Below are 27,436 nucleotides of genomic sequence, written 5' to 3' on the forward strand. Positions count from 1 at the left end.
TCACCCTACTACAGTTATTTGAAATGGAGGAGGAAAATTTGGTTCATGAGTCTGTAGGTGGGAGATGCCCAGAACAGAGATTTACACTGTTTCCTGATGTTCATAGCTATTTATGTGGTTCTAGAAAGAACATTTTTTTTTTAACTTAAAAGATATCTGGGTCAAAGGGAAAGAATGGGTTTAAATGGACTTTTGAACTTCCTTCACAAAGCATTTTTAAAATGGTAGGAAGATTATTGAGCCAACGAAGACTCAAGAAGTAGTTAATGTTTTTTTTTAAGTGTGGAGCAGCATTCTAAGCTCTGTGATGAGAATCGTTTTTGAGGAAACTTAATCTTGGTATTTCTGAGGATAGGTTTATTCTGAAAATTGTTTGAAAAAAGGAGATTGGAGTTGATACAGAAATTTAGGTATGAATTAAAAATACCTGTGGGTTAATAAGAACTAGAGGGATAATATACAAATCAGATGACTTTCAGTATAAAACTTACTTTAATTTTTTTTCCCTGGCAGCTAGTTTGCTGGAAGAATAAAGAAACAATAAGAAGTGTCTATGTAATACAAATTTCCTGCAGTTTTGGGTTCCTATTCAGACTTTTAGCAATAAATATATTTGTTCTTTTAAATATCTATATTGATTCAATAATTAGAGAGGCCAATTAGATGTAAGTGGTTAATTGAAGTACTGGAAATATTAGAAAATTTGGTTATTTTGTCATCCAAAAGATCATCTAAATGATTATGCAGTATAGCTTCTAATTTCATTTTAGTAACTTCTAAGTTCAAAAGCTCTTTATATATTTAATTATTTAGCTATTCAATAATTTTTTTGAGAAGGAATACTTTTTAATTTCTAAAGCATAGTTCATGTTTGTACAAGAAATAGTAAGGTCTTTTCTTCTTGGCAATAGAACAAAAATATTAGATAGTGCAGCTAAATATCTTTTTGTGAAACTCTCAGGGTTTGGTCCTTGAGATTTTCAAATTATAATTTTTTTTTTAATTTAAGAAAACAGTACACTTAGAACCACCCCAAAATGGATATCTATACAAAACCAGTGCTTGGTCATTGAAGGAGTGGTTATCAAATCTGAGTATTATCAAAACCCTACGCTTCAAATTATCCTGCTTCTGTTTATTGTTTTGTTTTATTGTTTTAACATTCCACATTCCCAGAGGAAGAAGAACGGAAAAGAAAGAGTATCTGCAATAGAAATTAGTTAATTTTATCACAGATGGTTAGTGTTTGGAGAAACAGTGGTTAAAATAGGGTTTAACATGTTCAGGTAGCTTGTTTCCCATCTCCCTGGATAGTCAAGAATTTACTTTTTCTTTTTACTTAATTACCTAGTAATCTTCGGTAGAACTGGCTTGTGGGAAACTGAAACATTCATGACTTTTTATTATATATGTACATACATATATATATATATATACACACACACACACACACTAAGGATAAATGTATCTGTTTATCTGCATTGTATGTATGTATGTTTGTATACACACATATAGGGGTGTGTGTGTGTGTATGTGCATATCAGATAATCCCTGGGGAAAATTTTTAAATTGTGCATTTTGCATTTAGTATATTACCCTCTTTTCCTGTGTGTTCATTTTCCTTCTTCAAGTACCTCCCCTACCTGCCTTTATTCACTCCTTTACTTCTTTCCTCCCTCCCCCGTCCTTTTTTTTAACTTCAAATATGAGCCTGGCATTCATATCTGCATTTAACAGTGGTTCTCTTGGAGGAAATTACAGTTTTCACGACCACCCAAGGGTACAATTGGATACCTGGTCTCTCTACCCATGCATTCAACTGACTGACCTTGGTGCTAGTAAGTCCTTTTCCTTTCGAGTCATTGCTTTATAGCTAAGGCACTCTCCATTGTTGTAACAAATAAACCAGTACGGAACGGTTCAAGCAAAGTTGATGTCCTTCTCAGATAGAAGTTCCCCTTCTAAAATTTTCCAGAACATCATTGAGGAGCCCCAGCAAACATGTGGTTTTGCAGTTCTTTGCCATCTCAGCCCATATGAGGAGGAAGAGGCATTTTGTAAGGCAGCAATAGGGGCCAGGCCTGGGAATGGTATACATCATTTATAGTTTCATTTTGCAGTTACATATACACACTAACTGCAAGGGAAGCTGAGAAATGTGATCTAGTTTTGTGACAGAAAGAAGTGCAGGAAGGACTTTTGTGGACAGTTAATGGTCACGGATCCAGTCATTAATGGCTATCTTAAACCAGAGAAATAACTAGTAGCTTTGTCAAAGATCAACTCTATTATAACTAGTTTTTAATTTGAAAACCTTAAAAATAATTTCTAGGCTTTTTATTTTCCTATCTACAAAAAGTGTTTCTTGTTCTATGTAGGAGAGCTATTATATATAGACTACGGTTGATTCTCCTGATTTGCATGTTCTATACTTGCAAATTCACCTATTCACTAAAATATATTTTTTAATCCCCTAAATCAGCACTTGTGGTGCTTTCTTGGTCATTTGCAGAGCAGTGAAAAATTTGAATTGTTCAATGTGTATATTTCCAGCTTAGGTAGAAAAAAGCCATGCTATGCTTTCTTGTTTCACCTCTCATACTGTAAACAAGTATCCTTTTTGCAGTATATTTAATGATACCACCTTTTTCATATTTTTTGTGCTTTTTGTTGATTTACTGTTTAAAATGGGCCCCAATTACAATGCTAAAACACTGCCTCATATTCCTAAGTACAGAAAAGGCTGTGATGTGCCTTCTGGAGAAAATACATGTTAGGGAACCTTCAATTCAGGCATGAGTCATGGTGATGTTGGCCATGAGTTTGATGTTAATGAATAAAAACAATGCATATTAAATATGGTTTTCTTTAAAACAGAAAACACATAAAACAAGATTATATATTAATCGATTGACAAAAATGCTGTAACCAGAGAGGCCTATAGGAACCCAACCCTGTATTTCTCCTAGGAATAGTGATTCATTATTTGTTAATTCAGTGTGCCTGGTTTTATGAAATATAGCTAATGGAAATAATGAGAACTGACTGTATAATAAGCCTTAACATCAGGTAAAGCTATTCCTTGTACTTTATTTCTCATTTTTAAAATTACTTCAGCATTTTAGAGTCTATGACTTTCCATTTAAATTTTATAATGAACTTATCTGTCTATAAAAACATTGTTTGGATTTTGTTAGGAACTGCTTTATAATTTGGCAGAATTGCTATCTTTACCATGTTGTCTTACAATCCATGAACAAAATATGTCTCTCCATTTATTTAGGTCTTTGATTTTTTTTCATTAGCATTTTGACATTTTCACATATAGATCCTGTCCATATTTTATGTTTATACTTAAATACATCATTTTCTTAGGAGCAATTATATATTACGTTTTTAATTTTGATTTCCACATGTTCATTGTTAATATATAGAATGTGATTTACATTTGAGTGCTGAAATTTTACTCTGAAATCTTGCTGAACTCGAGGAGGTTTCTGTTTGTTGTTGTAATTCCTTGAGATTTCCTACTTAGAAAATCAACTCAGTTTTTAAAAAGGTCAGGATTATTTCTTTCTTTTCAATCTGTATGTCATTTATTTATTTTTCTTGCCTGTTGCACTGGCTAAAAATTTCAGTACTGTTTTGAATAGAAGTGGAGGGAATGGATATCCTTGCCTTGTTCCTAATCTTAGAGGGAAAGCATCTAATCTTTCACTATTGAGTTTAATATTAGCTGTAATTTTTTTTATCAAATTGAAATAGTTCAAAAATGTTCCTGACTTGCTCAAAGTTTTTATCATCAATGGCTGTTGAATTCACACATTACTTTTGAAAAAAATGTGTTTCAAAATTTCTTAAATTACGGAGTATCTGTAATTAAAAAGGGTTAATTCCCAAACCATTATGGTATATGCTGAAGCATTTAGTTACTAATAACCTAGGAAATTTGAAAGGTGTAGTCATGAAATAAGGGTCTTTTTTTCATATCATTTGTAATATACTGATTTGTAACATAATCTTTTCTCTTGTCATAGGATCCATGTAAATAAGTTCCTTTAAGGGATAGTTCATAATTGACCCTTCCAGCATGTCTTTTCTAGCTAATCACAAACTGTCTTGTCATTGTTAAGAGTATATGCTTCTTATATTTAGCTGCCTTTTAGTTATTACATAACAAATTAACATAGTATTAGCCTGCAGTTAACATAATAGCTGCAAGTCTTACCTGTCTTAATCAATGCCAATTCCAAATTTCTAGTTTGCTGAGGCACAAAACCTTAGAGGTATTTTTGATGCCTCTGTTTCTCTCACACTCCATATCCAATCCATCAATAGATCCTTTGGTTCTGCCTTCAGTTTCTTTGCAAAGTCTGACCATTTGTCACATCCTTCTCTATGCCTCCATTATCTCTTACCTTGGGTTGTTGAAGTGGCACCTGACTGTTCTCTCTGCTTCTTCTTTGTTTTCCACCCTAAGTCTGTTTGCAAAAAGTAGCCAGAATGATACCCTTAAAATGAAAACAAGATCATGCCTTTCCTCTTCTTAAAATTCTACAGTCATTTTCCTTGGTCTCTGAAAGTAAGAGCCAATATTCTTTCAACAGCTTGCAAAGCTGTACGAAATATAATGCCCTCCCCACCTCTTCAACCTTATCTCCTAGAACTCTTCTTCTTCTTCCCTCTACTTCCAGCCAAAGTGTCTCTCATCATGTTCCAGGAATATGCCAGGCTTGTCCCAACTCAGGGTCTTTGCGCTTTCTCTTTCTTCTGCCTGGAAGAGACACTTGCATATTTTGTTCCCTTATCTCCTTCAGATCTTTGTTCAAATGCCTTCTCAGCAATCATTTCCCTGCTGACTCTGCTATTTAAAATAGAAACTGTATTCTCTGCTTTAATTTTCTCCAAAGCAATCAAAACCCTCTAAAATGCCAGTATGCTACTTATTTACTTTGTTTATAGTTCTTTTACTTGTCCCAAGGTACCCTTCATGAGGTTTTACCTTTATTTTTTATTTCTCGTTTCCTCAGATCCTAGAACAAACTAGTGGATGTTTATTGAATGAGTAAATGACTAGTTATTCTCTTATTTTTCATTTGTGGATGTTTTATTAGCCAATTTAATCACAAACTCTGAAAGCACCCTACCCCACCCACCCAGCAGAGCAGTGATAGTTCTATTATTGTGACTCACAATAATCTCTCTTTTTCCACATCACCCACTATCTTCTTGTTGGTGAAGAAAAATAACTGCTTCTATTCTTGTTTATAATTTTGAGCACTCATATAGTTATATATGTAAATGGGTTTGAAATGGAGATTTGAAGCAAAATGAGAGCAATTTCTCTACTTCATGAGAGTGCATCATCTGCTATTGTCATCCCTGTTTAAAATGAGAAGTTTGTTTAAATCTCTTTGTAGAACAACAAATGTGAAATAAAACAAATAGGACACAATTTTTCACTTACTGAGTAAGCAAAGACAGTTTTTTTTAATTGAAAATAAATATGGCTCTTGGATCACTCGTACAGCCACTTTCATTTCTGCTGTTGGAAAGGTAAATTGATACAACATTTTGAAAATCAAATTAATAATATGCATTAAGAGCTTTAAATGAATTCATATCCTTTGATTCCAAATGGTATAATTCCATTATACCCATTTTATTCCAGTAATGCTGGCATGAATTTATATATGAAAGTTACTCACCAAAAGCAAACTTATAATAAAAGTGGAAATAACCTCAATTCCATCAATGAAATTGATCAAATTATGGCACATCCTTATGATAGAATCAATAGAGCTATAAAAAAATGTTTTTAAGTATTATCAGTTACATGAGAAAACCTCAAAATATTACTAAAAAAATAGAATTCAAAATTATATGTTTAGGGTGGGCCATTGTGGCTCAGCAGGCAGAGTTCTCGGCTGCCGTGCCAGAGACCCGGGTTTGATTCCCAGTGCCTGCCCATGTAAAAAAAAAAAAAAAAAAAAGAGAGAGGCCTATATGTTTAAAATGCATGTAAAACAAACAAAAATGCATGTAAGAAGCAAAAAGGGAATATAACTGTATTATGATATTCTCTTGGTTGTTTGGTTATATAAGGGACAGATTTTACAGTTTCATAAATACTATTGATCTTTGTTATTCATGGTAGTTATGTTCTATAAAGTCAAATGACCACTGAATTAGCAGATAGTGAACCATTGCTCCTGAGAGAAATACAGTTGGGTTTCTATGAGCCAATAGTCACAAAATTTTCACCAATTGATCAAGGCATAATCTTGTTTCATAAAGATACCTTATTTATTATATATTGTTGACACATTAATATTGAACTAAAGCCCAACAGCATGCCTGAATGAAACTTATCTAAAGTACTCATTTTCTCTGTAAGGTATATCACATCCTTCTTGTGCTAAAAAACACTAAACAGCACTTCAGAACTATTTTGGGGGGGCTATTTAAAACAGAAGAACCACCAGCAAGAAACACACAAAAAAATGCAAAGAACGTGGCACCGAATATACTGCAAAAAGTATACTTGTTTGTAATATGAGAGCTGAAAGAAGACATAGCAATGGCCTTGTTCCACTTCAGCTGAAAACGTGCTCATCAGGCCACTCAAATTTTTTGCTGCTCTGCACATGTCCACAAATGACAGCAAAAAACATCACAAGTATTGATTTGGGGTTAAAAATACATTTTTGTGAGTAGAAGAATTTGCAAATACTTAATCCATGAACAATGAGGATCCAACTGTAACTACATTATTCAGGACAGTGGAGTATTATTGGAGAGACACATAGATGGGTAGAATAGAATAGAAAATATAGATAGACCCATGCTAGTATGTACAGCTGATTTTCAACAAAGGTAAAGATGTAGTCCTACAGAAAAAAGATAGCCTTTTCAGCAAATGATAGTGGAACAATTAATTGGACATCTGTATGCAAAAAAAAAAAAGTTGACCTATATCTCGTCCCTTATATAAAAATTAACTCAAAATGAATCATGGACTTGAATGTAAAACTATGAAACTTCTAGAAAAAGCAGGAAAAAATCTTTGGCATTAAGGCCTAGGAATAAAATTCTAAAACTTGACATCAAATGCCTTGTCTGTAAAAGGAAAATTTGGTAAGTTGGATCTCATCAAAATGAAAAACTTTTGCTCTGTGAAAGGTCTTGTCAAGATCATGAAAAGGTAGACTACAGACCGGGATACAATATTTGCAAAACATATATCCAACAAAGTCTCGTATATAAAATGTACATTAAAAAAAATACTCAAAACTCAACAGTAAAAGAAATCTAAACAATCCATTAAGAAATAGGCAAAGTAACGAATAGACATTTCACTGAAAAGGATACACAGATGACATATAAGCACATGAAGAAATGTTTGTTATTAGCCATTAGAGAAATACACCTTAAATCCAGTTGGGATATCATGACACGCCTATCAGAATGGCTAAAATGTGATATAGTGAGAACACCCAATGCGGGAAAATATTCAGAGACTTTAGATCATTTATTCGTTGATTGTGGGAATGTACAGGCACTCTGTCAAACAGTTTGGTAGTTTCTTATAAAACTACTCATGCAATTACCATATGATTTAGCAATGTACTCTTGGGCATCATCCCAGAGAAATGAAAACTTCTGTTCATATAAAACCTTGTATGAGAATTTTTGTAGCTTCTTTATTCATAATGCCTAAAAAACTGAAACCAACCCAGATGTCCTTTATTGGATTTATGGTTAAAACCTGTGCTACATCTATAGCAAGGACTGCTGCTCAGCCAAAAAAAAATAGAAGGGATATTGATAATGCAAAACTTGGATAAATCTCAAGTGAATTATGCTCAGTGAAAAAGACGATCTCCAAAGATCAAATACTTATGATTCCATTTTATATAACATTCTTGGAATGACAAAAACGTGGAGACTGGATTAGTTAGGATGGAGGAGAGGTAGCGGGAAAGGGAGTCTGGTTCGTATTTTGTTGGTGGTGTTGGCTACATGAGCCTACATATGATAAAATTGCATGGATATAAAAACACACACACACACACACAGTCTCACACTCACAAAGGATTACAACTTTGGGAAATCTGAACAGGAACGGTAGGATGTATCAATGCTAATATCCAGTTTGGGATATTGTACTGTAGTTTTAAAAGATGTTACTATTGGGGGAAACTGAGTAAAGGGTACAAGAGATCTCTCTCATGTTTTACAACTGCATATGAATCTACAATGGTTTCAAGGTAAAACATTTTTATTGAAAACAATAATGTATGAAGTTTAAATTTTCATGGCATGTTTGTGCTTTCCATATAACCAGGTTCTGTTGTTTGATGTAAAGATTTCTGTAATTGTAATTAGAAAATTGGTCTATTTTTTTCCCTCCTATTTCCAGCAGGCAATTAAATTCGAAATACAGCAAAGATCTTTTCTTATTTCCCCGCTGCAATTTTCTGCTTTTTAATTTTTAATATTTTTAGGAGAACAGCAATTCTAAAAATATTTCTATGCCCACTAGCCCTGTTGTTTGGATGTGTGATCATACATCTTTCACTGACCTATCTTTACGGTAGCTCTGACCTAAGCCTGAATTTTTAATGTTAATGTTGTTTTCTTGGAATACAGAGTAATTGGCTAAAAGGCTTCTGGACCAACACTAGCTGTTTTATTGCATAAACTGATTGTACCTATTTATATGTTCTAGGGCAATAAATTATGTTATTAAAAGTGTTTGTTTAAAGAAAAAAGTCTGATTTTGTTCACGTTTTTTGATTTTAAAATTGCTCCAAACTGGAAAATTGAGTTAATGATATTCCTCTTATCCTTAGTTTTAGCACTTAATCAGTTGTCTGTACAGAGCCCTTCTTTTTGATTCTTCACTCACCTATTTATTATTTCTTTTTAATCACTGATTCCTGCTTGCATACCATGTAGACCATAGTCACTGTAACTGTGTTTTATGTATGGGCATATTCTCGTAGTGTTTTGTGCACTTCATATTTAAATATAAATCTTATATCTGTTTAGATGATTTAGTTATTTGCTGTTCTCTCCTGGGTTCTTCGGTGGTTTGAAGCTGTATGTATCTCAGGAAAGCATGTTCTTAAATTTAATCCATCCCTGGCTCAGCAGGCAGGAATGCTTGCCTGCAATGCCAGAGGACCCAGGTTCGATTCCTGGTGCCTGCCCATGTAAAAAAAAAAAAAGAAAATTTAATCCATCCCTGTGGGTGTGACCCACTTCAATCTGAATGGGCCTGAATCGTTACTGGAGTCCTTTATAAGAGAATGACATTCAGGCACAGAAAAAGCTGTAGAAATAAGAAACTGAGATCAATGAAACCTAGAAGAGAAGGGAGAGACCAGCAGACACCACCACATTCCTTACAATGTGGCAGAGGAGCCAGCAAACACTAGCAGTCTGTCTTTAGAATGTGCATTGCCTTGATTTGGATATTTTCTTCGTCTCAAAACTGTAAGCTAATAAATTCTCATTGTTCAGTCCAAACCATTTCATGGTATTCGCTTTAAGCAGCCTAGGAATCTAAAACATATCCTTAAAAGTTTCAACTAGAATTCTGATAGGATTATATTGATTTTACTTTAAAAATATTGAGCTCTCTACTATAAGAGATTCTAAGAGATAGGGAGTACACTTGATAATGTCTGCTTCCTTCCTTTCCTGAGATTATAATAAGAGAGCCCTATAAATGCTTGCCTACTGTCTCTTGATAATGCTGTTAGAATCCAAGCTTGAATTAGCTTTACTATATTAACTGTATTGAAAGTAACACTTAGGTGGTTGTTTTAATGCTAAAACTTAGGTTTCTGTTATAATACTTGTACATTTTCCAATATTATTGTATTTTCAATTGCATAATTTTCAATTACAGTAGTCTGCCAAAAGAATTTGAAGCCCTACTTATACTTTCTTGAAATTGTGGGAATAAACATATTTGCATAAAGATAAGAAATTTCTATGTTTTTAACCATAACTAGGTCAGCCCTAGACAAATGGGTATTGGCTTATTTGGACTTCTTTTTCTATTACAGTGATGTGTTTTGATCCCAGTTTTCTGAGTCTGACATCAGAGTGATTGTCATATTAATTAATGCTCTGGCAGATAATATTATGAGTCAGCTTTCCATTAGAAATCATTTTATAATAGTCTATTTTTATACTAGGGTGTTAAGAATTAAATAAAGTAAGCCATTGATTGTATCTTTCCATGATTTCTGACTCCTAATGATCTATATGAAATGGCAACTACTTTTTCTACCCTCTTCAGTACCTTATATCAGGATTATGCCTTATGTATTTCTTGTACTTTCTGACATTTAGACTATGAAATTATTTTGCTGTCCAATTCCTTTAGATCACCTGATACCCTTTATAAGTTAGGCATCTGAAGTGCAAAATGCTACTGTTTATACACCTTAATATGTTCTTTTTTTTTTCTTCAGAGTAACAGCTATTTCGAGAGTTAGAAATGACTAGAAAATAAGATAGTTAGAATTATATTATTTTTATATCAATGGGCATCAAGTGTTTTTTAACCCCTTAAGTAATTATGTAATAGTAGTCTGATGTTTTCCTCATATCTATATTTGAGATCTCATTCTCAGAAATGGATCTGTTCCATTTGTAGTAGATTTTGAACTTCAATAAAACGTGGTCTCGGTTGTAAGTGTGGAAAAGAAATTTTGACTTTTATTTTGCTTTCTTTAATTCCTGCCTCGGTGCTTGAGACATCTCAGGAGTATGGATGGATGAATATTTGTTATATGTTTTAGTTTGCTAATATTGCTGAAATGCAATATCCCAGAAATTGCAGGACTGGCTTTTAACAATGGGAATTTATTAGCTTACAAGTTTACAGTTCTGAGGCTGTAAAAGTCAAGGCATCAATAGGACGATACCTTCTTCCTGGAGAAAGGCTGCTGGTGATCCGGGACTCTTCTGTCAAGGCCCACGGCTGGGATCTGCTGGTCCTCTCCTGGCTTTGGTTGCTTTTGGCTCCTGGAGGCCCTGACTGTGGTTTTCTGAGCGCCTATGTCTTTTTCTCTCAGCTTCTGTCCGTTTCTCTTTGTCTTTCAGTCTCTTATAAAGGACTCCAGTAAGAGGATTAAGACCCACGTGGGGCCTGCCTCAACTGAAATAACCTAATCAAAAGGTGCCACCTACAATAGGCTCATTCCCACAGGAATGGATTAGCTTTAAGAACATGATTTTTATTTTCTAGGGTCCACAAAGCCTCTAAACCATCACATAAGACGATGAAGAAAACTCTTCCTATCAAACGTAATTCACTAAGAATTTAAAACCTTCTGAAACTGATTTTTAAAATATTTCTTAAAGACTAATTTTGGCAAACTTCTCTGAAGGATTTTAGGAAAACTTCTGAGTTACTGGGAGATAAATGTTTAGTAGCAAAGTAAGAGATGATTACACATTTTAAACATTAAATCAGTCTAATGGAGTATCGAAGTAATATCATAGGAATTTAACAACTGCCATTGCCATTGTAGGCAAGGAAATCAGTGAAAACTTTCTGTGATAAACCCTTTCAGGTTGTATTCGTTCTCCTTTTGGATGAGAGGCAGACAAATTCCTGTATACATTTTGCTCTGCCTTGTGGGATTGTGAACATTGAATTGCTCTGAGGAAGGTGTAGATAAAATGTAGAACAAAAAACGGGCTTCTATAGTTTGTTTAGCTTTAAAAATAAAAAACGCCAGTAGCTCTGGCGTTGTGGCTGCTATCAAATAACTTTTGTTGCTTAGAAAAGGCCTTTATGTTAAACCGTGATAGTTATGAGAGACTTGTGAGTTTTTTATCTAGTATAGTATAGTATAATTCTAGTTATTTCTATTTCTCTTATGTAGGCACAACTTGTGGTATTAACTAAGGGCTTAGAAACTGCATTAGAAGAATCCTGCTTCTCTTAAAAAAAAAAAAATGTTCCTCATCAGCAATGTCATCAAGCAATTCTTTAAAGAATCTGGAATTATAGAGTGCTATGTTGTGTGAATATTTTCTCAAGAAGTTTTGCAAGCAATTATAGCAATTTTTCCCAATTGTGACCATACTGTGGTTTGGTGGTATATTAGAAGAGAGGCTGTATACTTCCCAGAGATATCTTTATTTTCTAGCACCTCCCTCTCCTTTGCCAGTCTCTTTTTCTCCTTTGCTATTTAGATGACTGTTGATACCCAGAATTTTTAGTACAAAAAATAATGAATCTCTGTTTTAGTATCTAGCAGTTTTAAGTCAGGCAGCATAGTCATAAAAACTGCCTTTCCTTTGAGTGGCTAGTTACAGATTTGACCAAGACCTGAGGATTCTAAGAATTTAAATTAAATACTGACCAAAGATACTTGCTTTTGTCTGAAAAGGGAATTTGGATCTGATTATGCTAAAATGGATTGGGGGGGCATTTTAAGGAAACAAATAATTATTTGGTATGGTAAACTGAAATTTCCTGGACTCTGAGGGAAGTTCCACAGGGCTATTGATGGCCTTGCTTTTTATCTTTTGCAGCAATATAATCCCACAGTAAGACATGTAAGGTTTAAATATAATACAAAAATTCCTTATTGCTTCTCTATAAGACAGTTCAGGAGGGGACCAAATCAGATTGAATCAAGATAGAAAGCCAGTGCAACTGAACTGAGAAAATTGGATATGGCCAGTCAGAATTAGAAAACAGTAGGATGGAATTGATTCTGGTTTTGAAAAGCTTCAGAAATCATTAACACAAATGTTTATTGTTTCAAAGGATATAAACAATGTTTATTTAGCACTATCCTGTGCTTGAGTCTTTGGTTGCATCTATTTAATACTATTTTATATTATTATGAAAATAGTTTGGACCCCCTGGGTTGGTTCCCTGAAATGATTGGAGGAATTCCTAGTTATCTGAGGATCACACTTTACTGATGGTCTATGATTAGAATATCCAATGAGAAGAGGTGGCAGTACCCTTTCTAAGTCACTTCCATTTGATCTTGAAAGTACAACTCACTTGTTTGAAAAGTTCTAAAATTTCATAGCAGTGGAAACATTTATTTTCTTTAATGCTAAAATTTCCAGTTTCCTCCTTTAGAAAGGTTTCAGTAGCATTTGGAGAAATATTACTTAGGCATTTCTTTATAAAAAAAAATTAAGGGTAAGAATAAGCAGAGATTTTTTTGGTGATGAAAACAAGTTTCATACATTTTCTTAAATGTTCTAGAAATCTTGTGGGAGACTGCAGAAAAAAAGAGACAAAGAAGATGTTTTAAAAAATTCTTCAGAAAAGGAAGTACATGTTTGAAAACATCCAAGAGTGTAGAATTTTGACACCTAATGTGTTTATTTGAGAATACATATTTTAATATTAGTTTCTGTGGTAAATTGGGTTGTGCTCTCATGGCTTATAGACTAAATATGTTTGCAGTTAAAACATTTAGCAGTTATTAGACATTATATATATTGATTGATCACAATTGTACATGAGGGGTTCTTAATTTAGGAACCTACATTTCAGGGGGCTTCACGACGTCCTTGCCTTACTAATATGCAAAATTTGGTACAGGAGCACCAAATAAAAAATTTGGCGAAGGCCCATCAGATTCTCAAAAGGATTTCTTAGACTTAGGTCCAATTATCCTATGTTATAGGAAAATGATTACATGCATTTTATTGCAGTTTTGTAGGAAGAGAAACATGATTTTTAGCATAGGATAGACTAAACAACTGGTTGCTTGAATTTTCCCTCTGTTACTGTTGTTTTGGCATTATGAAGACAAAGCCTAAGTCCTTTAATTATGTCTGAATTAATTTACAATACGTGAAATTCACCCACACTTGTTCTATTTATTTCTCCATGGAAACAGCATGCTTTGACTGCTACCAAATTTTCCACATGCAGGACATTTCCACTTTTATATACAATAATATATTCTTCTAGGTTATACTGTTTCATTTAAATTCTTTCTGGGAAGGCGGTAAAGTTTAATGTTCCTTTGAAAATATATTTTGAATAATAAGTCAGCTTTTCATTTCATAGATTGATTTTCTTACCATCATATATTCCAGTGTTTTTGTTTAATTTTTTTTGATGGCACTACTTAGTATCTTCTTCTTGAAAAAATTCCATTTTGGGTGGCCTCATTTGAAGAGTTTCCTATGTATATAACCCACCATATATTTTTAAAGTATAAGTTTCATGTTATAATCTACTATTTTGCATTTAATATTGATAACCCTCTAATATGGCTTAAAGCTTAGGAATATTATGTAAAGAGAATAAACATAGTGGAAATATAGAATTGTTTGGATTATATATTTCCCAAAAAATTGAAGTTTTTTTTCTTCTTTATTCAAACACCAAATGATTTTGCCTTTTATTCAGTTAGATTGTATGCCTTGTGAGTTCAATCAAATGCCTTTAGCCAACCATTAAGTAAGGGTGCTTGCCACTGTCAAAGCACTTCCAGGCTTGGTCAGAACTCATGCAATTAATATTGTGATGTTGACATAATAATAGATTAATAGATCAATGCAGCAGAATAGAGAGTTCAGAAATAGGCCAAACAAGCACTTGATTTTTGACCAATGTGCTAAAGCAGTTTGATGAATAGATGGACTTTATATTAAACAGTGCTGCTATAGCTGCGTAACTATATGGAAAGCATGAACCTCAACATCTACCTCATATATCAACATAAATTCATTCAAGATAGATCATACAGTTTTAAATATAAAAGATAAAATTATAAAGCTTCACCTCTTGAGGAAGGTAAAGATTTCTTGAGCAAGACCTATGGTGATTATGTGACTATTAATAAAAAAAATTAAAAATTGGATTTCATCAAAATTAAAATCTGCTTGTAAAAAGGCATACAATGAAAAAAATGTAAAAAAGGCATACATACATAGAATGGGAGTAAATATTTGCAATGCATATATCTTTCAAAGGACTCATATCCAGAATATATACAGAATTTCCATAATTCAGTAAAAAACCTAATAACCTAATTAAAATATGGGCAAAGGTCTTGATCAGACATTTTCATAAAATGGTCAAAAAGCACAGGAAAAGAAGCTAATAAGGGAAATAGAAATTGAAACCACAATGACCTATCACTACAGAATGGCTGACATTACAGATGTTGGTGAGGATGGGAACAAATGGGACTTTCATACTTTGTGGTGGCAATGTTATTGGTACAATCACTTTGAAAAACTGGTTAGCAATTTCTAATGATATTAAACATACTTCTTTTCATTTCCTAAACTTTTCAAAGGAAAAACTGTGAAGTGGGTTAGGTTAAGCAACAAAACTTATGGTTTTTGAGGCCAGGAAACTTTCTGAATCAAGGCATCATCAAGGTGGTGCGTCTTTCTGAAGACTGGAGGCTGGCAGTCCTTGGTCCTTAGCTTGTCACATGGCAGGGTTCATGGCGGCATCTGCTGGTCTCTCCCTTCTCTTCTGGGTTTTGTTGATTTCAGCTTCTTGCATGACTTTCTCTCTCTCTGTCTGAATTTCATTCTTAAAAAGGACTCCAGAAATAGTATTAAAACCTATCCTGATTGGAGTGGGATATACTTTTGACTGAACTAATCTCATTGAAAGATTCTACTTATCATGGGTTCACAACCACTGGAGTGGATTAAATTTAAGAACATACTTTTTCTGGGGCACATACAGTTCCAAACCACCATAGTACTCCTACCTGATGATCTGACAGTTTTATTACTGGGTATATATCTAAGGGAAATAAGCACAATAGTCATTAAAAGTATTTGTACGGGAATGTTTCTAGTAGCTTTATTAATCACTGCCCCAACCTAGCAACCATCCAAATGCTCTTTAACAGGATATGGCATTATAATGTTATTTTTCTATAGTTTGTCTACCACTGTTACATGATGGGACTTCAGTGGTTTCTCTAGTCATAAATGTTAAGAGCCATCTTGACCAGAATGCGAATTTCTTCAAATGGCTTTTTTTATGCAAAGTTTATGCAGTACATAGGGGTATGAATACTGCAGTTACCAACTAGTTGGTATTGTGGATGACTCAGCTAGGTGAAGGTTTGTATAAAAAAGGATTGAATAGCATAATATTTAAGTGGAGCTATTCTTGGAGCTATTCTGTGGCCAGTAAAAAATATAGTCCTGAAGTGTGGGAGTTTGAGGTCACGAACCATTCCTTACAGGAGGAAATTAGAATCTTGACTTTCCTAAGGAACAAGTAGTGAAGCAATGTAATGGCCATCCACTGAGCCTTCTAGAGACCTCAGCTTCAGGTGAAAGGAGTGAAGAGGGGTCAGCCAAAGAGCCAGAAGTAGTCTTCTGAAAGTATCAGTAGAACAAGAAGGGGTTGCATTACTGGTGTCTTCCTGCTATTATTATTAGACAGTGAGATCAAGAAGCATAATAAAGAAGTTACTGGTGTTAGCTAGGAAAGGTTGTTGGTTATGCAAATGGCCACAAATACATTTAAAATTTTAGAAAAATATTTTATGGAGAGTTGTTTTTAATGAAGTAGATTTATTTGGGCATAGATACTAAATTCATGGATTTTGGAAGATTTAATGAGCAATGGAGATCATGTGACAATTTATTACTTAACTGGGATGATTAAAAGTAGAAGAGAAGGCAGCCTTGGACAAGTCGAAGTTGATAAATTTGGTGATGATATTAGAGTGCTTATACAATGGAAGCAGGATTGACATAGAGAGATATATTGTTTTATTTTAGTATACTAAGGGTATGAGAGGTTCTGAGATTTTTATTGATATGTGTTCTTAGTGTGGAAATTATTACTCAGCTTGCATTTTTTTTGGCAGATGATTTCTATCATGAATTTTTAAAACAGCATTAAAGAATGCTCTGAAAGACATTAAATTGCATAATGCCAAAAATTAATATGCTTTGTCACAATGAAGAGGCTTTGGTAGTAATACAGTCTTTTGTTTCTTTTGACACTTTTCAATATGTGTGTAAAATGACATGTACAAGATGACACTGACTAATACTGTGAAATGACTGGAACTTTATCGGGCAGAAGGAGGTGAAGCACTCAAGACAGAATAATTTTGTAGCCACCTCAAGAGATTTCACAATAAAAAGACAATTTTAGCACTTGAGTAAAATAAATTCATATGGGTTTCATCTTTCCTTCAAGTTCCAAGGCCCCGTAATAAATGTGTTAGTGTTAGATTTTTCTTTGCTGAGTAGATGTGAGCTGTGAGACAGTAGAAATAGATTTAGAAATATTTGAGTCTTGAGAGTTGGGGCTTGCTGTAGAGGTTGAATTTAGGCAGATATGAGATTGGGAAGCCAAGATTCTATGCTGTTTTCTGAAGTTTATGAGGCTTTATTAACGGACCAAGTCATTTATTTTCTGTCATATGATTTGTCCTTCTTTAAATTCCTTTCCCCATAATTTTTCTGGAGCTTTTTAAACATAGGAGCTCATTCTGAAAAAAAAAATGCAGACACTGAAAATACTATGCCTAACCTTTCATGAAATGTGTAATATAGATATTTTTTGAGAGGCAGGAGTTAAGTATATTTCATCCTTGGGGATATTGTTATATAACTTCAAATTATTAACAAGAAAAATGATAGAAAATGCAAATCTGGAGGTATAACAATGAAAAGACATTGAATGAGATCTGGCTTTACCTAATATATGTTGTTAATCTAGAGAAGTGATATAGTAAATTACATCGGATTTCATTTTTTCTGATGGGCAATTTTGGAGTTTGCCTTTTAAAATAAAGAGTACCAGACTTTAAAAATAGCATTTTAAGTTGTCCCTTTGAGAGAGGCTTTTCTTGCTGTGTCTTAAAATTTCCATTTTGTGCTATCTCTAGTTCTCTCTGATTTTCCTGTCCTTAGTGTCTTAAAAGAATTGCTTGTTCTAAATTAGGGAATGGGCCAGAGTATGAGGATATATCAAGATGCCTAATTTGAAAGGAAATAAATTGCTTTTCTAATGATCAAAGGGAACACAGCACCAAGGAAATGAACTTTTCTAACTATTTGTATGGTATAAGCAAACAATTGCCATAACTTTGCTCTCCAGCAACCAGAAATGATAAATCAGATATTTATTTACGAAATCATTACTCTTATTATGGTGCAACACCTGTTGGCTATAAAGGAAAAGTACACTCCTTAAAAGAAAGAAGGCAAGGAAAATGAAAACAATCATGCTACTTTGCCAGCAGCGGGTGATGATGAATTTCTCCTCCAAAGCCTGTAAAATAAAAATAGGTCACTTATTCAGAACCATTCTTTTATTCTCAGCATCTTTAAAAGACTATTTTCAGATAACTTACCCAAGAACATAGTAGCTAGACACAGGTGATGATTCATTTTATCCCCTCACAGAGAGGCCTTCTCAGGTGCCTGAATCACTGATTCCGTTTTTTTCAGAATCACTGTGGTGATGGCCTTCAGACTGAAAGAGAAGTAGGTGGGACTCTAACGCTACAGGCCAAAGCTGAAAATGGCATTATAAAGGCCAACATTTGACAATCTCTAATGTAATGATAGGAATGTGAGTTTGAAATTCTGACTTGAGAGACGCAGATGTAATACTAGTGAATATCTTAGCAAGGAAATCTACCTACTTTAGGTATTTAAGTATTTAGGTCATTTAACCCAGAAGCCCTTTTCTCTGTCATAGGCTGCTTCTTCTTTCCATGTAGATCTTAGAATTGAAGAAAAATAATGATTTTAAACAGGGGGTGAGATTGTCTGGGTAGATGTGTTACAATTTAAGACTGAGAGGAATGCTGGAATTAATAGTGCAAGCAAACAAGGAATTTAAATGATTGGCAATCTAGTTAGGAAAGGAACTGAAGCAGACAGAGACTTGATGACTGGAAAAATGATTGCACGGCATCGAGACTAGACTCTTAAGTGTAGGTCTGGTGGCCAAGAGGCAAGTGGGAGAATTTTTTTTTGGATGAGAAATATGGCTTTCAGATTTTGAGAATTAAACTACTTCTGTCTCTGGATGGTACTGTCGAAATTGAAGCTATGTATGTGGAGAGAGGAAGGCCAGTGAAATAAATGAAGTCGAGGGACAATACAACAGGGTGCTGGATGGGTTATCTGACAGAAACTGAGTGATGCAGATTTCCAACCAATTAATTAATTATTTATGGACCATTTGTACTTGGCATTGGGATTTTTTTTTTAAACATGTTTCATTGTGAAATATATCATTGTGTCACTTTGACTCTATTATATACCATAGAAAAGCCATGTTTTAATCCTGATCCAACCTTGTGGAGGCAGCCATTTCTTTTAATTCTGATTCGACATCTTAGTAGGGAAATTTTGGATTAGATTATCTCCTCTACAGAGATGTGACACGCCCAATTTTGGGTGTGACCTTGTGACCTTTTCATTAGATGGAGATGTGACCCCACCCATTCTAGGTGGGTCTTGATTAGTTTACTGGAGTCCTTTAAAAGAGGAAACATTTTGGAGAGAGCTCAGAGCAGAACAGATTCAGATCCTTAGAGAACACTGCTTCAGGGAGAACTTGTAGTGTTGGAGTGAGGCATTCCCACCTAAGAGGAAGATGTCTCTGTGTACAAAGGCAAGGTGAGGCCCTGCTCTGTCATATGGACTGTGTCTTGAGGGAAGTAGAGTCATTGGAGGACTGTAAGAAGGAATGTGATAAGATCAGATTTAGAATTATAACTTCTAATGCCATTTTGTTGGCCTTGCAGAGATTGTATTGGAGAGGGCATACTATGTAGACTTGGCTTGGGGCATGCCATGTTTGAAGTGTCTGTGCTGCTTAACAGCTGAATAGACACAGGTTTTGTTTTGCTTCAACTTAAATGTGTACAAATATGTTACATATATATAAATATTTGCATATATTAGTGTTTGTATTTATAAATAGTTGTGCATGTAAATATAGATAATATAAAATTTATAGTGTATATATATATATATATATATATATAGTATATGTATTCCTGATAGGACTAGGTTTGTCTGTGATCAACTGAAGACCCAATATAATGGACATTTTTTTCTCTTTCCATATGAAAGAAATATGTAGACAGTCTAGAAATGGTATGTGTGTGTCATGAATCCAGATGCTTTTTATCTTTTTTGTTCCACTGCCCTCAGCATGTAGATTCTTCCTCATAGTTCGGGATGTCTGCTTGAGCTCCAGCATCATATATACATTCCAGCTAACAGAAAAGAGGAAAGGATGGGAGAAATGGATACCCTTTATTTTAGGGACAGTTATACTGTAAGGACACATTCACATGTGACATTTCAATTTCTTTCCCAGGGGCCAGAATTTAATCAAAGACTCCCACTGAACTGCAAGAAAGATTGTAAAATGTTATGTCTTTTGGATGGAAGTGGGTACAGTTAACAATGCTGGTTCTTTCATAGGGAAGAACTGGAGGAAGAAATACAGCATGGAAACTAGTGGTCTCTGCCTCATGCAAGTAGTTAGCCTGCTCCCTGCCAATAATTTTATCTATATCTGAATGTCTTTGTATCCAGTGGGCATGTTCTTAAAAGTTCTTCCATTTGGATAAACACATAATGAGCACATATTTTATGGTTACTGTTAAAATGTTTATAAGTACACACATTTTTTCCCCAAATGGTTGTAATTTATGTAGTTGACTTAGTGGATCCTACATGTGATTATTGTAATAAGTTGCATTTGTATATAGCTATTAAATGTTTGCAACATATGTTCACACCTATCATTTCATATAATCTATATAGCATTCAAATGCAATTTCTAAGTGCATGCCCATTTTATAACTAGGAAAATTGAATTATGTGTTGTTTTGCTAATACTGGAATTAACATCTGCTGACTCCCACTCCAGTTCTATTAATAGAGGGGATTTTCAAGAACAGAGGATGATTAGGAAATAATTTATATTTTAGTTTGACTGTGTTCTAGTTTGCTAGCTGCTAGAAAGTGATATACCAGAAACAGAATGACTCTTAAAAAGGGGAATTTATTAAGTTGCAAAATTACAGTTCTAAGGCCATGAAATTGGGACAGATTTTTTTTGCTTTTCAATTAAAGTAACTTCATAAAAATTCCAAATTAAGACACAACAACAAGTTACCTTCGCTCAAGAAAGGTCGATGATGTTCAAGATTTCTCTCTCAACTGGAAAGGCACATGGCAGACAGGGTGACATCTGCGAGTTTTCTCTCTAGGCTTCTTGTTTCATGAAGCTTCCATGGTGGCATTTTCCTTCATCTCCTAAGGTCTCTGGCTGCATGGGCTCTGAAAGTTCCCATGCCTATCTCATCGTTCTCAAGCTTTCTCCAAAATGTTTCCACTTTTAAAGGATTCTAGTAAACTAATCAAGACCCACCTGGAATGGGTGGAGTCACATCTCCCTCTAATCCAAGCTTAATACCCATGATTGGGTGAGTCATATCTCTTTGGAGAGAATCTAATCAAGTTTCCAACATATAGTACTGAATAGTGATTAAAAGGAATGGTTGCTGCCACAAGATTGGATCAGGATTAAAACGTGGCTTTTCTAGGGTATTTAATCATTTCAAACCAGCACAGACTGCATCTGTGCTATGGGAGGGATATTCTTGTTATTTATTTGAAAACATAGCATTCAAATGTCCAGTTTTTCCTCTCACTTACCAGAGCAACAATATCTTGACAAAGGTCAGTCATGTCATTTTCTCACAGGTATGACTGTTTTCTTCTCCTAATAGGGCAAACCATTTATTTGGTATTGCTCAGTTAGCATAAGTAAGAGAGACAAATTTATTTATCAAACATTTCTTTACAACTGCAACACAGAAAACTTACCTACATTTTAATTGATTTTGACATAGTTGTACAAAATAATTCAATAATACAAAACATCTTTGTTCTCCTGCAATATTACTTTGTTTTAAAAAAAAGACATCTAAAACATGTCTTTGAAAACATTTTCATCATAAAAGCAAATGAAGCAAAACATCTCAGCAATTGACACAAATCATGGTGTTTTAAACTGATGGAATATATTGCTCAAGTGGATTTTTAAATTTCTGCTCCAGTGGTCATTTCTATTAATAAAAAATACTTTTTGTCTATTATCTGTGGGAGTAAACTTCCTGAAGATACTTGGGTTGTAAAATTAGCAAAGGAGAAAGAAATCTATTGAGCCACTAACTGGAGTTAGGAGTCGAGCCACCTCTTTTGAAGACTGAATTTTTAGTTAAAAACCCAAATTATGTTTTTTACATTTTAAACAATCATTTGGTAATAACCAAGCATTGATCACTAAATAGGACTTGAAACAAGGTAATCAGGCTGTTTGTTTGTTTGTAAGTAGATTTTATGTAGTAGAAACCGGTAGTCAGCTTCTTTCTAAGGTTAATAACCTCATAGACATTTTTCATTCCTCATCTCCCTTCTTTGTTCAGCAGCATTAACTATTGTTGAATGCTCTCTCCTTTTTGAAACCCTTTCTTCCTTTGGTTTTATAACTTTACACTCTCTTGTTTTCTCTATCCAAAGACGTTGCTCCTTCTTGGTTACCGCTGCAGATTCCTCTTCACCCACCCACTCATGAGGTATGACGTGTACTAGACTTATTTTCTTCCCTCCCCTCCCAAACAATCTTCCCTCACCTGCACCCTTTACCTCAGAGGAACTGTGCATGCCGTTTTCTCTGCCTGAAATATTCACCTGGTTAACCTCTATGAGGCTTTTACATCTAAATTTAATCATCTCTTTTCCAGGGAAGGATTAGTAAATTTGCCTATTTTATTCTCTCATAGCATTATTTCCCTCTTAATACATGATATGGTTAGCTATATAAGGAAGGAAAGCAGGTTGTTTTTCTTACAACTTTATCTCCAGTGTCTAGTAAAATGTTTGTCACATAGTAAGTACAGAGTAAGAATTTGTAAATGAATAAATTAGTACATTTTCATGGACATAAATAACACATTAAGAAAATATATTTTATGTAAAATATACAGGTAGTGATAAGTGTGCCGGTAAGTCTCTTTACTTGGCTGAGTTGAGATTGAAGCATAGTCGAAAAATGAAAGGAGGATGCCAAATTACTGGGCTTTCAGGATGAGATAGGGACTTTGAACTGAGTGCTGTGGGACATAAAAGATGTTATCACAGGCACAGAGCAGAATTAATATAAATGGTTAGGTAGTCTCACTTTAAGCCTCTCCAATAATAATTTGCTTCCTTCTGATGTCTTCAATATTTAATATCAAAGGCAAATATCATTTTTTTTAATTCAAACACAAGCTGCGTACACAGATAAGATAAAATAGTGACATTGAAAATTCTGCCCAGTTAGCAAATGGTGACGTATCCCCCCCTCCTCAATATTCAGTTTCCATGTGTTTCTCTGATGAGAAGCTGAATGATTGAATGAGGAAGTGTGGGACTTCTAACCTGGGTTCGTTTTATATATTGGGGTCAGAACTGATAAAATCTTAACATTGTATCTCTAATCAACATAAAGTGGAAGAAAATAAGCAATACCCCTAATATTTAATTATCAAGAATATTATTTTTTCTCTAGGGACAAATGTTATTCTTTGGGGAGTAAATTAAGGACATACTAAATGCATAGTTTTGACATGTGTAATTCTCTGTGAAATAACAGTGGGGGAAATTAGAGATGGTGTTAATTGAAAGCATTCATGCTCAATCCTTGGTCCAGATAACTTCTCCTGTGTATTAAGTTTATAGAGTCCTAGGGGGTGTGCTTTCTGTCTTTTTCCACCAGATATTTTGAATCTTTTAGCACACATTTCATCTTAATCTGGCCCTTGGGCAATGGAAATTTGGTGATTTTTCCACCAGTCATTTCCCTTCCCTCTCCTTCCATCCTTCTCTTTTCCAGCTAGCTGCTATTCACAAATCTCCACTTTTATTAAATTCTAAAAACATTTTAAAACAAGAGCTTCTAGGGAAAAATGAAGTGCAGAGTTGGCAATCGTCTGAATAATCAGATTCATTTAAAGTTTTATTTTGGACAAAGCAAGTCCTGTCCAGCGCTCTCTGTGTCTTCCCCACATCTCCACAAATTGTGTAATAACCTGGAGAAATGCTTGGGCCAGTTGGCATTAGATATTATGTACGGAAATGGAAATGTGAAACACTGAGTCAATTTTTGTTTTCCTTTGGTAGGGAAAGCAGAGATGAGAAAGAGAGAAAAGTGTCTTGTGAAAATTTCCCTGGAATGAAAGTTGCTCCTCATCCTGAGGCCTCGTCTTTGATAGTGTAAGGCAACCCTGGAGCACCTGAAGGTGCTTCTAGTGGATGCCCCTTTCATACATTATGATGACACTTGTATTATCCCCTACTCATTTACATATGAGTTGCAAAATTATATATAACCCATTCCTTTATGGATGATTATCATTTCAAAAATCCTGTAAAACGAAATACATTTTCATGTAGAAAACAATAAAAATTAATAGGTCATGCCTGCCATGCAGGAGACTTGGGTTCGATTCCTGGTCTACACACTTCCCAAAAAACAAACAAGCAAAACCAAACAAACAAGAAGCAAACAAGCAAAAATTCGACAAATAGTACTGCAATAATGGGATACTCACATGGAAAGATAATGAAATGTGACCCTGCCGTACAGCATACAAAAAAAATTAATAGGTCAGCAATCATTTTGCACAGTTCTTTAGAATTAGTTGCAATATCTATTTAATTTAGAGGTTTCCTTGTTTATTTTCTTAATTTCAATTGCAAGTAGTATGGGTTACCTCTCAGGAGAAGAGGCAGGACAAAGCAGCCTAGAAAGGGAACCTAGGAGGTTTCAACCATATTATCAGCATTTTATGTCTTTAGGTAGATGGTGGACGTATGAGTCAGGGTTTTCTAGCAAAGCAGAACTGACGCTGTATGTGTGAGTACATGTGTGTGTACTTATGTATATGTATATATGTATATGTGTGTATAATGTAAATATTATGATATTTTTTATAGGCATTGGCTCATGTGACTATGGGGACGGACAAGTCCAAATTTTGTAGGCCCTGCCACAAGCTGGGCACTGTGATGAAGGTTTTCAAAGACTTCCCAAGGAGAAGCTGGCTGGCTGAGGTAGAGATGGAAATTTTCCCTTCTGACTGCTGAACTCATATCTTCTGCTTTTGAGCCCTTCAACCAATTGGTTAAGATTTCTCTTATTCTTGAAGGCAATCTCCTCAGTTGATTGTAGATGTTATCAGCACTAGATACAATCAGCTTATTAGTGATTTAAATCCACAATATATCCTCACAGTAACAATCAGGCCAGTGCTTGCTTGAGCAAACAACTGGACACCATAATCTGGTCAAGTTGACATGTGAGCTTAACCATCACTGTGTGTAAATGGGTATCCATTGTCTTATTCTTTTATTACATATGTAATGAAGTTTTAATAAGAATCTTACACAGTAAAGCAGAGAGTTAATAGTCCCTAGTTTTTTGAATTTGAGCAAGTAAGTTATATTATCTTTTGGGGTTTTAATGGACTATCTGTCAAAACCAAAAATGAAAACTATAAACACGATAATACCTGTTGTCAGAGATTGGTTTTTAAAGACTACCCCAGTTCTATGATCAATAATTCAAACATTTGCAGTTCATTCATTTGTCCTTGGACCTTAATGGAGTGGCTGATGTTTATAGACAATTGACCTCATATGTAAAGCTGCTTCATATGAATATAAAGTTAGTTATTATAAGGCTTCCAGCATCTAATGGGTGGGTACATTTTCTAGCATCAAAAGTAATTAGAAGTGAAAATTTTACTTCATTTTCTGAACAAATCCAAACTACTGGATAATTGGGTTAATTCAGGGAAAATAGAATCATAGAAGGTTAGAGCTGGAAGGAACCATAGGGGTGACCTAATTTAGCCTCAATTATAAATGGGGAAATGCTGCAGTCCACAGAAGCATTAATTGCATAACTAGTTAATGGGAGAGCTAGGACCAAAGCTAATATTTTAGACCTTCTTCACTTTCTTTCCACCTGTATGGATATTTCCCAAACTGTCTTTTCCAAAACTGTTCACATGAGCTCAGTGAAAACAGACTAACAACAGTGAAATGAGGTGTTCTAGTTTGCTAGCTGCTAGAATGCACTATACCAGAAATGGAATGGCTTTTAAAAAGGGGAATTTAGTAAGTTGCTAGTTTACAGTTCTAAGGCCAAGAAAATGTTCCAGTTACAACAAGTCTATAGAAATGTCCAATAAAAGGTATCCAGGGAAAGATACCTTGGTTCAAGAAGGCCGATGAAGTTCAGGGTTTCTCTCTCAAGTGAAAAGTCACATGAGGAACACAGTCGGAGTTTCTCTCTCAGCTGGAGGGGCACATGGCGAACATGGTGTCATCTGCTAGCTTTCTCTCCTGCCTTCCTGTTTCATGAAGCTCCCTGGGAGGCATTTTCCTTCTTCATCTCCACAGGTCACTGACTTGTGGGCTCTTTGCTTCTCGTGTCTATGCCTTTCTCTGCTCTCTCTGAATCTCTCTCCAAAATGTTTCCTCTTTTATAGGACTTCAGTAAACCAATCAAGACCCATTCAAATGGGTAGAGACACATCTCCCTTAATCCAGTTTAACAACCAATCTCGATTGGGTTACATCTCCAGAGAGATGATCTAATTACAGTTTCAAACATACAATACTGAATAGGAATTAGAAGAAATGGCTGCCTTTACAAAATGGGTTTAGGATTAAAACATGGCTTTTCTAGAGTACATACATCATTTCAAACCAGCACATGAGGATTCTGTGTAAAATAAGTTTTTGAAATGTTGTATCCTCTATCCGCCTCATAGATTCACAGTGCACATTAGTGTAGCACTAATGATGACTCTATGCCTGAAGTAAAAAAATCTATATAAATGTTTAAGCCGTTCTTCCTTAATTTACTATAAACTTTTTGATGACTGAACCCCTTTTGTAAGAAAGCCTAGTCCATTTTTTTAAGCCCTGAAAAAGCAAGGCCTCAAAAAATTAGTTAAGAACTCATACTTGTTTCTCTCCATAAATCTTTAGTAAAAGGCAAAAGATATATATGATCTGAAGAGAAACCAGAGTATGAAAACCTAGTACATTTTAAGGAAGAAAGTTTGAATAATAGTATAAAATTAGATCACTTTTTATTGTCATGAAATCCGATCCAATAGTAGATCAATTTTTAAAATATTTTTAACTTGATATGGCAGCATATAGAGCTACCTAAACCTACATAGTAGTTCAAAATAGGGAAGTCAGTTTTCTGTAATTGTTTTTCATATGTTTCCTTTCATGGCCCAGTGGAGAGACTGAGGCAAGAGAATAATGTTCTTTCCAATGAAAACTGACAGGAAAATACAGTAATGAAAATGGCAACTAATAA

The 27,436-nt window shown here is 34.5% G+C and overlaps 1 protein-coding gene and 1 non-coding gene across 5 annotated transcripts in view; one reads left to right on the plus strand and one right to left on the minus strand.

The window, feature by feature from the left end:
• The window catches only part of GUCY1A2 (guanylate cyclase 1 soluble subunit alpha 2), a 316,485-nt gene that overhangs the window by 111,406 nt on the left and 177,643 nt on the right, over positions 1 to 27,436 (plus strand). For 2 of the 4 annotated variants that reach the window (XM_077113085.1, XM_077113086.1), the window contains one exon: positions 25,030 to 25,146. The exons of the other annotated variants lie outside the window; for them this stretch is intronic. In XM_077113085.1, coding sequence (XP_076969200.1) covers positions 25,030 to 25,146 — 117 coding nt within the window. The remainder of the gene's footprint in view (positions 1 to 25,029; positions 25,147 to 27,436) is intronic. 4 annotated transcript variants of the gene reach the window in all.
• LOC143645448 (U5 spliceosomal RNA) lies at positions 27,024 to 27,137 on the minus strand. The gene has a single exon (XR_013157153.1). It is a non-coding gene; the product is annotated as a U5 spliceosomal RNA (small nuclear RNA).

This window comes from Tamandua tetradactyla, chromosome 8, assembly GCF_023851605.1.
Source record: "Tamandua tetradactyla isolate mTamTet1 chromosome 8, mTamTet1.pri, whole genome shotgun sequence".
NCBI lineage: Eukaryota > Metazoa > Chordata > Mammalia > Pilosa > Myrmecophagidae > Tamandua > Tamandua tetradactyla.